This window comes from Malaya genurostris, chromosome 2 (genome assembly GCF_030247185.1).
Source record: "Malaya genurostris strain Urasoe2022 chromosome 2, Malgen_1.1, whole genome shotgun sequence".
Lineage (NCBI taxonomy): Eukaryota > Metazoa > Arthropoda > Insecta > Diptera > Culicidae > Malaya > Malaya genurostris.
The window spans coordinates 6,037,059-6,054,127 of record NC_080571.1 but is presented as its reverse complement, the minus strand read 5'-3'; the positions used below and the strand labels follow the sequence as shown (position 1 = coordinate 6,054,127).

The 17,069-nt window shown below is 36.8% G+C and overlaps 1 protein-coding gene across 1 annotated transcript; it reads left to right on the top strand.

Moving 5' to 3' along the window:
• Positions 1-12,013: 12,013 nt before the first annotated feature.
• LOC131433019 (pachytene checkpoint protein 2 homolog) lies at positions 12,014-13,422 on the top strand. The gene is made up of 3 exons (XM_058599741.1): positions 12,014-12,060; positions 12,123-12,518; positions 12,578-13,422. The coding sequence occupies exons 1-3, from the start codon at positions 12,014-12,016 to the stop codon at positions 13,320-13,322; spliced, it is 1,188 nt and encodes a 395-aa protein (XP_058455724.1). The 3' UTR covers positions 13,323-13,422.
• The last annotated feature ends 3,647 nt before the right edge of the window (positions 13,423-17,069 follow it).

The following is a 17,069-nucleotide window of genomic DNA, read 5'->3' as shown; positions in this document are numbered from 1 at the left end:
CACCAAAAAATGGAAAAAATATGCACTCACTTTTTTTAAGAAATGGCTTAACCGATTTTCACAAACTTATATTCTAATGAAAGGTCTTATGGTGTGCTATTGAATTTCATTTGAATCCGACTTCCGGTTCCGGAGATACATGGTAGTATGTAAAAATTAGTGTAAAAATGTGCACTCAATTTTCTCAGAAACGGCTCAACAGATTTTCACAAACTCAGATTTAAATGAAAGGTCTTATAGCTTCCTAAAAATTCCTAGAACATTTTATCTAGATCCGACATTCGGTTCTGGAACTAAATCGTGATAAATGGAAAATTACCAATTTCATGAGTATTTTTTTATTTTTGGTTAGTTTGTGGGCATAAAAACGTAATTCGGAACTACTGGTTCCCCTTTTTCCTATTACAGAAACACCAGAAGTAGTGTAGAAAAATTCCCACAATAAAACTCTCACTTCGATTTCTCAGCGATGTTTGAACCGATTTTCATGAATCTCGATTCGAATTAGAGCTCATATTGTTTTTAAAGCTTCTGTGAAATTTCATCCGCATTCGACTTCCGATTCCACAGTTACAGGCGATGAGTTTCAAAGATTTCAAATCGCCATATAGAAAGACAATATGCACAACACCGAAAGAAAAAGAAAACACAAAACTAACGATGCGTGCTTTGTTCAATTTCGCTACGCTATGAAGAAATCGAAACGGTTACGGATGTCTGCTACTGGCGAGTGATATTGGTAAAAGACAGTGCTGCGGTTGATAAAAACTGCTATTTTATGATAAGTGCGACCGAAAAAATAAAAAAAACGTCAATGAATTGAAATTTGTTTGAAAAAAATTGCAATTTTCACAGCCGGTAGTGCACTAATACCGTACCGGTGGTGTTGTGATGTCAATAATAATAATAATAATAATAATAATAATAATAATAATAATAATAATAATAATAATAATAATAATAATAATAATAATAATAATATTAATAATAATAATAATTATTATTATTATTATTATTATTATTATTATTATTATTATTATAACAATAATTATACATGTTTTATGTTGCGGATTCATGCTGTTTAGCCTGACTTACATACGCAAAAGTAACAGAAACGCTGTTTCGCTTCGTTGTTAGATTTCGTTTAATAGAGCATGAGATAGTAAGTCTAGATTTAACTAGATTCAAAACTGTTCCAATTTGTAGGTCATATTTGTTGCTGACAAACGTACCAACTTCGGCTATTCCGGTCATCTCAATCCGGGTTTGGACGAATTGGAAATAGTGATCAGGATCTCACTCACTTTTTTTCAAGATGGCCAAATCGATTTTCACAAACTTATAGGTTCAAAGAAAAAGTCTTACAGTTTCATACGGAATTCCTAAATTTGTTGTGGGTACTACTTTCAGTTCCGGAACTACAGGGTAAACAGATTTTGTAAAGCTTTTTTGTGAATTCTACAGTAACCTTTATGATGTTATGAGTAATATGAGAAAGGCATCATTACACCACTAGGTGGCTTAAAACAGGTTCTTCAATTAACAATGCGAGCATTCAAAATTACAAGCATACTTAGTTGTGATAAATTAAATTGCGAAATTAATGCGAGATAGTTTTTGAATAATTATAAAAAAAAACGCAATGCATGAGTCAAATGAGTTTCATCTTAATTTATGGAATTGCTCAGTAGTGCTATTTGCAGTAGTGCTCTATTTGAACCGCTAATTAGACTACTTAAACGACACATTTGCTTCGAAACATAGTGGCACTGATGTCAACCGATAATGTCAAATCCAAACATGCCAACGCAAACAAATACAACGCAACGGGAAAACAACACTGACGGTAATGACAACGATTCTTTAAATCAGAATCAACGCAAAATAAGAATCACGTGAAAAGATTAAGATATCTTGAATTTCTAACCATTACTTCATATCAATTGTTCCTTTAAACGACACTTGATCTGTTTAGAAATCCTTATTAACTAGATCTCAACTGATTGCATGAGAGATCGATAACTTATACTTCAAAGACTCATGCAACAATTGTTATTAGATTTCAAACATCGATTTCGGATTGAGCGTACTCCTTCCAATCAGAGCTTAGCAAGTGCTCCATGACCTATTATCAATCTTTAAACACATTTCAAACTGCCAGATCCTTTCTAATGGGGAAAAATTGCTGCAGCTTATATACGGCCTATCCTTTGCCATCAGCTCCGGAAAGGAAAATCACCAGCTCATGGTTGTACAGCTGTTCTTGCGTTGCAATTGATGTGTTAATTGAAGACTATAAATTCCCTCCCGTACTGTATCTAAAGCTGCACAGAACCGAAACGCGCCCCCTTTCGGATGAATTTATTCGGCCATCCATACTCACAGTGAGCTGGCTCGGGCACCGAAGAATGGGTGTCATATAACATTGCAATGATGCTTTAAATTTTCGATTTGCAAGTACTCAGGCACTTCTGCACTGAGCCATAGACGCCATCAAGAGCACACATACCACATGCACACAGAAGAATACCATTCACCTGATGCGACGACCGTTGCACACTATACGGTATAAATTCATTGTGCAATTGCACCTACCTTTCACCATATTGACACATGGACGGTGCTTGCAATTAGTCCTCACTTCGCCAGTGGGCTTCCTATGGTTCTGCTAGTTCTGCTTGGCCGTAACTTGGCCAGCCAATTATGTTTGGACCCATTTTATTAATTAATAGGGTAGCGAATTTATCATCATAGACTCGTATTCAAACAACTGCAATGGCCGTCGATTTTCAGACCTGCCAAACAGACTGGGCTCGCCATGTAGTAGCCAGCTCTAATAAAGCCGTATGATGCCTCCGAATCGGCATCATCAGCACCAGATACGCGAAATGATGAAAATCGAGTGCCAGCTTATCAAGGTGCGTTTTGGTGAGGTAAAGATAAATTTCCAGTGAAAATTACTCTCTGTACGCCAGAGTATACACCAGCACGATTGAGCAAATTAGTGATCTACGGTCAGCATATATTAGCAGTGGGTTATTAAGCTAGAATTCAAACGTTTCTTAATACTCCGTGTCTGTTGTATACCCGTACTTGAACTATGCTATTGATGTGAATAGAGACGACAGTAGGTTTAACATCCAAATTACCTAAAAATAGCTCATAGAAAGGTTTTCGAACATACAGAAAAACGACAGAATTTTCTGAACATATTTCTTAACGACTTTCCACAAATCAAACACATCTTAAAATTGATGACCGGCTCGGACTAGTAGTAGCAGAATGAGAGGTTGCGAGAGTGCCAAAGCGCGTAGGCAGAGTGAAATACGTGTCGCAGGTGTTCGTTATAAGAGGTGGCGGACAACAAGAAATTCCCACAATTGCACTTCGGGAACAAACATTTTGATTTCGCTTACGACGTCAATTTGGTGACACATTACGTAGAAAAGATGATGGAAACATACATCGGACTAAAAGCCGAAGCTAGGCGAATTGAATGGGCTATAAATGCGTCGAAAGTAAAATACATAATAGAATGAGATCACGAATATAGACAGCAATGATATCGAAATGGAGGCAAATTCATTTATTTGGGCTAGCAGAAAATTCGACTTGTCATGCGTATTGTAATTGTACTTATCATCCGTATTTCATTATGCATACGTTTGCGTGACAAAAAAGATTTTACTACTAAACTCGCTTGGCACATCAGAAAAGACATTGCACTCCGTTGCAAAACAAAAAGTGTAAATAGCAGAAACTTTACGTCTGTTTAGCGGTTCAAATTAAACTGCCGAGTTTAGCACTAAGCAGATCAATTTGAACTGCTCTGCACTGATGAGTCAAAGACGAAACGTAAAAATAATAAATTCTAAAAACTGTTTTTCATTGGTTTTTATATTTAATTTTATTATTGGGCCAGCCGAACAGCAAATCTTAAATTTACACTGGTTTTAAACCTGTTGTTATTCGAACACCAAGGATTTCGTTTCGGGAGCGGTACACAAAAAAGAAATAACGCATCAAGCTGATGATTATTTATGTTTCTAATTCTAGGTGTGCTTTAAGAACCTTTTTTGGAAGGTTGAGTGTCGATTTAAACTTACAAATAAATTACACAGAGTTTTCGAATAGACATAGACAATTATTTGAAATATAAGTAAATAGTCCCATATTTTGGATGGGACTTTGAGGAATTGAAGCATTAAGTTCTATGTATTATAGGGAATTTCTTACATTTCTCTTATCATATATTCCCATAGTCCGGATTCAAGTTCTGGTTCCGGAGTTACTGGGTAATGAGAGTTGATTCAATTTCACTGACTGTATTTTCATAAGTGGCGATATAAAAAAGAGTAAATGCTTTTTAACTATTCAGTAAGCTATTCTAGTTTGTAAGTTTTTCTGACTATCTGTCACACAAATATAACTAAAATATAGCTGTTTCGGAAGCACCAAGATTCGCACGGCCTTTTTGCAGCCATGGCCACCAGACGGCTACCAAATTTGATTCAGTGACAGCTGTCAAATCCAATTTGGTAAAACATAATCGCCTGTATCTTAGTTATCCGATCGTTTTTCACCTTCGCACCTTCGTTTTTCGCAGAATGGTAGACAAACTTTATGCTATAGAAATAACTGCTTGCACACTAAACTGGCATACTAAGCTTGGTGGAGAGAAGCTTAGAGCAAATTCAGCAGCTAGGAGTTCTATATGGAAGATCTATAATAGAACAGAAACTGGAACAAACATATACCCAGCAAGCCGTTCTAGTTCTATTTATTCGACCAGTTCTTCTGTCAAATTTGAAACTGGTCTACGACGCCGTTCTATTTTTTGTATATTTGAAACACGAGTAAAACACTGCTGGGGCTGCCAGTTTTTCTTGCTATAAAATCCAGATTTAAATTTTGTAACTGACATAAATTATGCATCTAGAACTAGAACACTACTGAATATTCCCTTAAGAGCGAATTCAACAGCTGCAAGATTCACATGGGTGGTCTATAATATAACTGAAACTGAAACAAACGTATCCCAAGCAAGCCGTTTTAGTTTTATTTATTCGAACAGTTCTACTGTCAAATTTAGAACTGGTATACGCTGCCGTTTTATTTTTTCTATATTTGAAAGACAGATAAGACGCTGATGAGGCTGCCAGTTTCCCTTATGATCAAAAAAGAAACGAAATTTTCATTTTAAAATTTCCGCGCTTGCCCAATCGGTAAACTTTTATTTTCTCAACGTTTGCAACACTTTTATACACATTCTTTCAAATGTTTTCTTCAGTAACAGATGTTGTTGGGCGGCCAGGGATCTCATCATGATCCAAGCTTGTACGACCACCTTTGAAGCGTTTGTACCACTCGTATGCCTGTGTTTTTCATAGACACGATTCACCAAAGGCTAACATTCTAACATTTTCAACGTTTCGGAACACTTAAATCCATTTGCAACACAAAATTTAATGCACGCACGTTGTTCTAAATTTTCATCCATTATAAAAATCGCCACACGAAAATTTTTCAACTTCTTTGTATAGACGCCAAACAAAAACTAATCGTACGATATGCGTCAAAATTTGACAGAATGCGTATAAAAGTGTTGCTAACGTTGAGAGAATAAAAGTTTACCGATTGGACAAGCGCGGGAATTTTAAAATGAAAATTCCGGTTATTTTTTGATCATAAGGTATTTTGTTATAAATTCAAGATTTAAATTTTTAAACTGACATAAATTATGCATCTAGAGCTAGAACACTACAGAACATGTCCTGAATATCGAAATCCGTATCGCAAGTGTGTACAAGATTTAATTGCATACATTTGGGATATTGATGTAATTTCGTCGGCTACAAAACAAATACAAATCTAAACAAACAGAGTTTATATTCTAAGTTCACGAGTTCGGTGTTGGTTTCTAAAGCGGCCCTTACACGCTCAGTTTTCCGAACAATTTCTCGTGAACTGAACGATTAACTGAAGTGACTGAAGAATTCATCCGGCCGAAAGTTCGGTTTTTTGACTGAAGCTCTCGAGCTCACTTTCATCCGGTAAACTGATCAGTTCTTCAGGTAATCGTTCAGTTTGTCAGTTTTCTTTTGATCAGAATAATTTGCCTCCATGGGAAAAACTGACATGAAGACAAAACGCAAAACTGGAAGGTTTGCTTAGTTCAGTTAATCGTTAAGTTTTTTATTCCGTCCAAGGTTCATTTTTACTATCCGGAAAACTGAGCGTGTATGGGCCGCTTAAGAAAGATCGATCTCAGCAGACTCTTGTGCAATTGCGGATTCAAAAGTGTGACAATTGATTAAAAATGGGGCTGATCCTTGTAGTTTTTATTCAATAATATAATATATTTTTAGGCACACTGTTTAAGCTATTTTCTAATCTTAATTAACGACTAACTTAAAACTAGGATAGTAACATTAGATTATGTCGTCTCGGATTTTCGAAAAATCCGATGGCGTTGTTAAATATATATGGCCGCTTCTTTCGGTTCGAGTGAGTCCGCGGGAAACACCCTCAGGCTACGAAGGCCCGGAGGGTGGCCCGCATGCTGGTCATCGACTAGAGCGGTCTTCCGTGGGCGGTGATGGTGATGTTACGGAAGAGAATAAAAAGATATTATCTGTTGATATCACTTAGATATTTCAACTATTCACCTATACTTACCAATATTTGCAATTCAAGCGATGATGTTCACGCAACGCAAACCTTTTTTCAACTTCCATTTTTAAAATCCGATGCTTTTGGTAAGAAATTAGGAAAATTCAAAAAAAATCTTTATGATGATCTGTGGGGCTAAGAAGTGCCTTGAATTGCCATTGACCTATGGGATCTGCGTTTAGGCAGAACTCAGATGGCGCTTGGTTTGGAGCTCACAATTAATTCCGATCCCAAATCTGGACAACTTAACTGAGCAACGAAGTTTGGAATATATCGTATGGAAACGCACATCGCTGTTAAAAAGTGTTCTCTCAATGAAGTTCCTTTACACCATTCTGCAGCTCTCTTCATTCCATAGAAGTGAGGTCTTCGGTGTTGCTCTCTCGTACTACCTTGATCAAAACGTTCCCGAAATCACCACCGTGTGGCGCTCTCAGCCACCCGATTAGATTTTTTTAGGTTGCCACATCTGTCAATTGATATTCTATCAAATTTTTAGCTTGATACCTGGACATTTGTAAAAGTTACGCTGTATTGAATAACTTGTGCGATTGTGCGTGTCCTCGATTCTGTACAATTTTCAAAATGGAATTGAATTTTCAACAACACGTTGACATCGCAAAAGACATGATTTTCAAGGCCGAATCTGACCCAACATTCATCAACCGGATTTTTACTGGAGATGAGACGTGGATCTACGAGTATGACACGCAATTCAGACATCAAGCGAGTGAATGGCGTACACTAAATGAGCCGCGACCGAAAATACCACATCGTTTTTAGTCAAAAAATAAGACAATGCTCACAGCATTCATTAATTAGAAGGGTTGTTGTATATGATGAATTCCTTCCACAAGGACAGACCGTCAACAAAGAGTATTTTTTGGGCGTTTGTGTGAAGCAATTCGCCAAAAAACTGCTTATGGATCTTGCATGACGAAAACGCACCGTCACACCATGCCATCGTTATCCGTCAACATTTGACTAAAAACGAAACGAATACCATTCAGCAACCACCGAATTCACCTGATTTGGCTCCCTGCGACTTTTTTCTCTTCGGTCGACTCAAGAAACTGCTCCGTGGAACGCGTTTCAGCACCCGAGATGAGATTATGGAAAAATCGCAGTTTGCAAATGTTTCGAGGATTGGATCAAGTGCTAGCATAACTGTGTTGCAGTCGATTTTGCCTTAAGGAAAAAAAATTGAGTCGAATGCTCATCTTTTATACTGATACAGCTGTTTAGCAGCAAATATTTTGTTCTCTTCCTCAGAACGCATTCTAATTGGCTGGTACTGACATGGTTCAAATCATACAGGTTTTACAATAGTGTACTATTGAAACACTTCAATGTTGTTGCAATAAATGTTTAAGTTTGATGTTTTCAAATTTATTGACTGAAATTCTAAAGCAGAAATGATACAACATAATAACCGTCGACTCGGGTACGAGAAAGGCAAACACGCGTCATGAGTTTTCCTCTTTGATGCTCGTTGATACAAACATTTCAGAAAACTTTAATTTTGAATTAATTATGATTAAACCATACAACTGAACATGTTATCATAAATTTATCAATTGATAATGTTATCATAAAGTTATGTTGATACGTTAGAAACAACAGGAGATATTCTCGATCAAAAACATATCACTCTCTCAAAGGGTATATTTTGAAAAGGCGCCCCCTGGTTGGTAAAATCATCTAATTAGCCAAACTCGAAGAAGATTCAACTGATTTTTCCAAACTTTGATTCAAATGAAAGATTGTATCACTCCTTAGAGTACTATCAAAAATTTCTCAGGGCTAGTTGGACTAATCTGCACAAGCTTAGGTTCAAATGAAAGGTTTGAAAGGTTGCTACGAAATTTCAATCGCATTCGACTTCCGAAATTATAAAGCGAAGAGTGTTTGAAAGTTTAAATTATCATTTAACGTTACAAGGTAGGTTATGTTCGTCGATGGTAGAACGAACTGGCTTTGGCTATATCGGTTCCAAAAGTACCGGCAACAGGGGTCAAAAACTCCGAAAAAATGAACATTTTTCATGCAAAGAACGTGAACACTCTGTGAAACTGTGCTGAAGATTGTTCCAAAAATTCTGAAAATCGATTACGCTTCTAGCTAAAATCGATTACGCTTCTAGCTAACTGGATCTGATAACAGTCTCTTATCAATTAACTGTTACTTGTAGGCTTCTTCGGTATCTGAATCAAAATACTAAAGCATTCTGCTGGCACTGTACCAAAAAAAAAACAAATGATTAATTTATCGATTATTTGAGTAATATATTCGATTATGAAATAATCGAGTTATTTTAAAAATCAAACTTTCCTAAACGTAATGAATAGTTTAGAAATTTGTTCATCAGATAATGCAGAATAGGTGCAATGAATTATCAAATGCGAAAATTAATATAGAAACACTCCATCATTTGAAAAGACAACAGAAAAAGACATTTTTCTGTCACGAATTCAACCCGTCGAAACTCAAAATATTTTTATTATTTACGGTTACGTATTTTCCATACCACTATTGCTAACTAGAAGTTGTCCTACATCGATTTGAGCAAACTGGTGAAAATACGGCAATCGACGCAAGTAACATGCGCGTTCGGAAGTATAATAGATCTGCGCCTTGTGCTCAATGATGATTGTGATGATTTTTTATGCATCCCAAGAAATTTACCTTATGATTTTCACTACTCATTTTGCCTGAGTATTAGGTTTTGCACGAACATGACATAACCTCACAAAAATGAAAAGAATGAACGTTTTTTGACAATTAGGTTTTGCACGATGACCACTCGAATGAACTACCAATGAACTGCCGATGAATCAAGTTCACCTTTTGACAGCTATCAGTGGTTTGTTTACATATCTATTAACACGTTTTCAAATTAGAATGAACGCAATGAACACATAAACAAACCACTGATAGCTGTCAAAAGGTGAACTTTCATGATTCATTTTGTTCATTTTTGTGAGGTTATGTTATATTCGTGCAAAACCTAATCGCCGTGGATTTGTTTACAGTTTAAAAATTCATCAGAGGTCGCCTCACACTAAACAGATTTATACAAATATCGCTCCTTGATGCTGGAAACGCATACAGGACAATCTTTTTAGTTCTTTTCACTGTGAAACAAGTTTTTAACAGGAACTTTTTCGTCATTTTTCAATTTTCAATTTGCAGTCGCAAAACAAAACAAACACACGGCAGCTGTCAAAGATGAACTTGATTCATCGGCAGTTCATTTGTGTCATCATCGTGCAAAACCTAATCAGGTTTCACACGATGACGACACAAATGAACTGCCGATGAATCAAGTTCATCTTTGACAGCTGCCGTGTGTTTGTTTTGTTGATGACGAAAAAGTGCCTGTTGAAAACTTGTTCCCCAATGGAAAGAACTGAAAAAGATTGCCCTGTATGCGTTTACAGCATCCAGGAGCGATATTTGTATCAATCTGTTTAGTGTGAGGCGAATTGCAATTTTTTAATTCAAATGACGAACCTCTGATGAACTTTTAAACTGTATACAATTACACGGCGACTGTCAAAAAGAGTTCATTCTGTTAATTTTTGTGAGGTTATGTTATGTTTGTGCAAAACCTAATAGAATTGGAAAACCTACAATTGAATTCATTACAGATTTCGATGATAGTTGCCTACAGTCGTCTTGGCAACAAGCAGTTCAACAAATACCCGCTTTAATGGCCGACTATTCTATTCTGTCATACGCTGAACGATTCGTACCGTGACATATATTATATTTTCGAAAGTCATTCCAAGGACTCTTCCCATTTCTGCAGGGAGCTTACTGGTTCAAAAATGCCATGTTCCCAAATCAGCTCATACCCTCGATTGTGCAGGAAGATTGCTGACGGATAAACATCACATTCAGCGAAAGAACTGTTTTGGTTGTGTACGCACGATTCACGAGATCTTTCGTTTGAGTTCTAATAATAACACAGTATCCAACATAAGGTTTCTTACCGCCACAGTAAAAATGTCCAGTCACTGTAGGAACTATTTACTTCCTCGTAGGGTAACTTTGGTAAATATTTAGCAAAAATAAAGCAAAGCTCGTATAAACAGTCCTCCTGAACTGTCAAAACATGAGGTTTGCTATGACGATAAAAATTCAAATTCTATACGCCAAAGACTTTTTTATGACTTCTTTGTGCGAAGTTCCAATTTTTCTTTCAATGCGACTTATATCTTCTACATAAAAATACCTTAGCATTGAAATTGAATTATTATGGGCATTTTTCGTTATTCGGTATTCTAAAATTGGTGTTTTGTATTATTATAATCCTCAACATTGGGAAATTTCGTTATGCGAGTTTCGAACACAGACAACACACCGATTTCGATGGTGGAGTTCGCACTTTCACTGTTGTCATGTAACAACAAAGCCTAGGGGTTAAACAGAATGGAATTCAACTGGTTGAAAATTCCGCCTGACTCAGTCTTACTCAATGCATTCAACATTTTCCTCCAGGAGAACATTATCCCAAATGACTTAAGATGTTAAGTATAAATTTTAGTTAACTAACGTAGTCGACGATGGCCGACCTGTTGACCAACCTACCCTCCTACAAAAAAACACAAAATGTTATAAGAAAGCTGCAAAATGCTAAGTTCGTGAGAACTACTAATCCGTGCAGAACTACTAATATTCGAAATCCATTTACCGGAATTAACCGTTACGGACTCACTGGATAGTCCTTTCCTGTATTAGTCTTCCTATATTAGTCTTCCTTGAATCACTGCACGATTTCGAGGAATGAAATGGAATCGTAATGCCTGGCAGTTTTTTACTACTTAGCATCCTGTAATTTTGGTACCGAAAGTCGGATCCGAATGGTAACGGTTCGGGTCAAATTCGCAAAATTTTTGACGATGGATCGATTCTAAAAACAACTGTAGTTTTCGCACAATAAACCAAAATTTACTTTACCATCCAGAAAACTCTAGTAACATTTTTTTTCATCAAATTTACCCGGTTTTATTTCACAAAATAAAATATATGAGTTTTCTTGAAATAACAAGCAAGTACCATTTAAAAAATTAGTATGTTTCGTCAGTTAATTACTTTCTCACATTAACCCTCAAATTTCAGTATTCAAATTTCGATTAATTTTGTTTTATTAATTGATTAACTCGATAAGTATTCGCAGTGCTAATCGATTATATCGATTATGTTTGTCATTCAATCGATTATTCGAGTACAAAAGCACATCACTGCGAGTGACTCAGTTTACTTGTACACTCGGATTACAGTAGAAGTATTTGAATTCGTGATCTATGTGGAAAATATTTCAGGAAAATACACCAAAATGGCAAATCAGGAAACAATCAACGTCGAAATTGCCTTCATGAAAGGGTATAACATACAGATATGAAACAAGAACTTCAAACAAACACAAATTAATTTGAAATTTATAGATTCAATACAAAACATTCTACCCAACATCTGCATCAATTTATACAACGTTACATAGCAAAAAACCAAACCCTTCCCAAAGACCACGTGGTCAAAGAAAATTTTCCACAGGTTGAACATATGGTGATTTGCGACCAAATTATCACATGTACACAACGTGAAATTTGCAAGTACATGTACCAGTTGTCGGACGGTACCGGGGAGGAGGAAACTATTGAACAAGATGGAGATGAGATCCAGATATCTAATCATTGGCCACTTCCCGCTAGGGAATTTCATGGATTGTGGGAAAGTTTGATATATGATGAAGGCTTGAAAGATGATTTGCTTAGTTTCACAAAGACTACGATGTTATTTTCACGGAAAAATGTTGATACAAATTTGATAGCCTGTAATCGGTAAGTTTCTGGTTTCATTGTAGAAAAATTTCAAAATAACTGCTTTTTGTATCGTGTAGATTGATCCTTCTGCACGGCCCACCTGGTACAGGAAAAACAAGTCTTTGTAAAGCTTTGGCGCAGAAACTGTCCATCCGCATGATCGATCACTACAAACACGCTCATTTGATCGAAATCAACAGTCACAGTTTGTTTTCCAAGTGGTTCTCCGAGAGCGGAAAACTAGTTCAAAAGGTTTTTGGACAAATTCACGAGCTCTGTCAGGATCGATCAGCACTGGTTTGCGTACTGGTAGATGAAGTGGAATCTATAGCCTTCGCCAGAGAATCTATTTCTAACAATGAACCGAGTGACAGTATTCGAGTTGTAAACGCTGTACTCACTCAGCTGGATCGAATTCGAAAATATCCGAATGTTTTTGTACTAGCCACTTCGAATCTAACTGGAAGCATCGATTTGGCTTTTCTGGACAGGGCTGATATAGTGCAGTTTATCGGGAATCCTAATCATCATGCGATATGTGAAATTTATCGAACATCCCTTATTAATCTAGTGATTGCTGGAATCATTAGCTACGACAAAAATATTCCAACCGATGAATACTTTACTAGACTGAGAGAAGTTGCAGAATTGAGTGTTGGATTGAGCGGGCGCAGCCTACGAAAAGTTCCATTCTTGGCACATGCTTTGTTCGTGAAGCAGGAGGAAACAACGATGCTCCATTTTTTGGAAGCCATGAAAAGTGCGATTCTTCGTATGCACAACGATAAAAAAATGCTTGAAACAAAAGCGCGACTGAAATAATTGCCCAACTATCGTGCTATTCCCGGTGAGAAGGAAAACGATGGTCAAATGAAGTCAAACCCTATTTGAAACTTTGGATTGTGAATCACATTTTTCCTTTGGGCGGTTGGAAAATCAATATAATATCCTTTTTTCAATACCGAAATTATTTTACGAAGATTGTAGCATAGCGTACTTATTATCGTCTAATTTTTAATACATTTAAAACCCGCTTCCACCTCATTTGTTTCACATTCGTTTTCCGAAAATCCTTGACCTGTTCCTTTTAGTCTTCCTCATATAGAAAGACTATACAATCACTGCAAAAACCGACTTTTGTACCGAGGCCCGGAGGGCCGTATATCATATACCATTCGACTCAGCTCGACGAGCTGGGCAAATGTCTTTGTGTACTATGTGTGTGACAAATATTGTCACTCACTTTTCTCGGAGATGGCTAAACCGATTTTCACAAACTTGGATTCATATAAAAGGTCTTTTGGTCCCATACAAAGTTCCGGAATTTTATTTGGATCTAATTTCCGGTTTCTGAATTACAGGGTGATATGCATATAAAATGTGAAAATAATGCACCAAAAATGTGAAAAATAATGTCACTCGATTTTCTCGGAGATGGAAGTTCTTAAGATGCCATAAGAATGGCCCAATTTTCATTCGGATCAATCCCCTGGTTCCGGAGATAGGGTGCTCAGTATGAAAACGTCATACTTTGTTCATAAGCTACCTTTTTATATTGGTTAGGGGGCTGTCCATAAAAGACGTCACGCTTTTTTGACGATTTTTGACTCCCCATCCCCCCTTTGTCACAAATTGTCACAAAAGCAAAGCAAAGGAGGAAAATCACATATGATCAAGATAAGACATGACATGATCTACGTCTGAAATCGTTGATCTCCCACCCTTTTTCAAATGGCGTACACTGCATCAGAATCTGATAAGAGAAATTCGTATGATAATCTAGAAAATCAAATTACTGAAAAAATTGTCAGTGCATAACTTAAGTTAAACCGTTTGAAGGCATCTTTTCCTTTTTTACTCATATTAGGCAAAACTTATTAATTTCGCTAATTCACTCGCTCCTCCGTGCACTTTTGATGATCACAACAGAAATGATTTCCTGCATCATTCATTTCCGAATTTACAAGTAGAAGCTTTTACATCAACAAATACACGTTTTCCTATAGAATGTAAACATTTATTGTAGAGATTTTTTCAGGAAATAGTGCAAAGCAGTAATATAATTAGGTATTCAAAAAATGCGCTCATTGAAAATATTGGACGTCACATTCCAAAAACCTCCCCCCCCCCCTTCCCCCTGTCACAAAAGGTCACGTTTTATGAAACACCCCCCTTCCCCTTGCGGCGTGACGTCTTTTATGGACAGCCCCTAGTGATTTTCTCTAGTTTGCAGACCATGAGACTCTGTAACCAAATAAACCATTGATAGTTTCATAAATGATTTGCTGAATTTTATCCAAGTCCGACAACCGTTTTTTTCCAAAATTCAAATCGTCATAGAGAATTGTAAAAAATGTATATTAGTGCATGAATGAACCGAATGTCGTCACTATGCCGATATCCAGCTTTCGGTTCCGGAAGTACCGGCAATAATAATCAAATATGATAAAATGGAGCTCACTTCACTTTCTTACATATGATTGGACAGATTTTCACTAACTTAAATTTAAATGTAGTGTATCAATGTAGTAGTATTATGCAGCAGAAATCTTCAAAGCTATTTTCTGAACTTTTTTAAGTTGTAGTATTTCGGGAAATTTCTGCTGTAATATACAAAAAAAAATAAAAATGAAAATGATAAAGGCATCAATACACCACTAGGTGGATAAAAACAGGTTTTTATTTACTTCAGCAGCTGACATTCTTCAAAACCAGCCTTCTTTTTTTACCTTTTAGCTTTCGATTCTGGACTGGAAAATTCGGGAGTGATGAAAGCTTCGTTTCTTCTCGCACGTCGCTAGTTTTTGATTTTTTATACGGATTACCAAGCTTCCCGGCTTTCAGCCTCCTCTCGTTCTCGCTTTTACTGATCTTTGTGGATCGGTAAAAACGAGATAGATAAAAATTCTTTCTTTCTCGCGAAATACTCGAATTTTCACCGCACTAGCACGATACAACGTGCTCACCCGTTGAGAGATTCGCCGGAAGACAATGGACTGTGATCGGTCTTATGTACGAATCAGATGGTCCGCCTCCTTCCGTCACCGTCACCGGAACGTCAGCTTCCGTCAAAATTACTTTAATACTTTCTTTACCGGAACGTTCAGATGTTCCGTCCGTCAGGACGTTCCTCGAGGGCGACGTTATGTGTGAATGTTTCCATAAAGCTACGATTCCATTAGCCAGTTTATCTGCACAATCTTGTGCAGTTTGATTGTAATCAGACCCTGTCAGCTTGGAACGAAATCAATCTTCAGTTCAGTAACGCCATCGCACGGCCTCACATTCAACATATCATGTCAATTGTATGGGTGCGCAGTGCTGCTATTTTGGCGCGCACGAATTTGACATTTCTTTACTCTACTTCTATGTACGAGATTCGATGCGCGCAAAACAGGATGTTGCCAATGATTTGATCAGGAAATGTAATAGCTGGATATCTTGTTAATATGATGTCTTTGCTGTAATATAGTGTAATCGGTTCGCAATTCTGCAAACAGTCAAAATCGGCGTGACTCTCCATCAAAGTGTGCAGATTATTTGTGACAATGTAATCGCAGTGTGATCATAGTTGGCAGACAAACAGTTGATGACTATACTGACAAATTTGACTGTTTCTGAAACTGTTGTGCAGAAGTTGTCTGCCACAGATTATGGTTTATTTTACAAAAAAAGTACCTAAAAATCGATCGAAATTGATTAAAGAGTATTAGACACCATTTCTATCGCTCAACCACATGTACTCACTTCTCACCGAACCGCATTGTCATTTCCAGTCAGTCATTTTAATGAAGCTTATCACACATTTCATGGAATTCTTAAAAAAAACTGCTACTGAATTTTCCTCCTTCACAGTAAAGTGTAATGGCTTTCCAGAAGTATGGTGCTGGAACGTTTTGCTTTTTGCTTGGATGATATAAATATATTCCTTAATGAAAAAAGCATTAACAACTCTAAATTAAAAATTTTTCTAGTGTTCGCAAATATCTTTCATCATTCTTTCGATAATTGAATTGATTACAAAACCTTTAGTAATAAAATTGTGGATCTGTCAAAATCTACCTATATGAAATGAAACCCAGACACATACCCGAAACATACTTCTGACGTCAGAGACTTTTCAACTGGTTCTCGCAAATTTCACGCTTTTCGAAGATTGTAGACGGGAAAATATGCGAAATCTGCCAAATCTGCGAATGCAAATAAAGCCAGCAAACGGCATATCAATATCGTAGAAAATACCACCTTCTGAAAGCCTGAAAAAAAATTCGCGATTACATCATTCAGTTGCTGGTCGTTTGCGTTATACATTCAATCGACCCGAAAAACGAAAAACGATAATCCGAAATGAAGTAATCAACCCTAAAATTCTATTCGATGTTATTTTGGTAGGCGTCAGAACCGCTCTTTTGAGCTTTTGATCTTTTATGTGCATCGTTGGCTCCGTTTGCAGTGCGGCTTTCGCTTCAAACAAGTGCGGAAAATTCATCAAATGTGAACACAACATAAAGAATACATATACAAATCGACAGTTCTAAGGGTTGTGATAGTGTTATAATTCGCACTTAC

Bases quoted from the DNA above. Each gene is read 5' to 3' on its own strand.
- LOC131433019 (XM_058599741.1), top strand. From the start codon at position 12,014: ATGGCAAATCAGGAAACAATCAACGTCGAAATTGCCTTCATGAAAGG. The intron at 12,061-12,122 runs GTATAACATACA...TGAAATTTATAG, and splicing joins GAAATTGCCTTCATGAAAGG to ATTCAATACAAAACATTCTA. The intron at 12,519-12,577 runs GTAAGTTTCTGG...TGTATCGTGTAG, and splicing joins AATTTGATAGCCTGTAATCG to ATTGATCCTTCTGCACGGCC.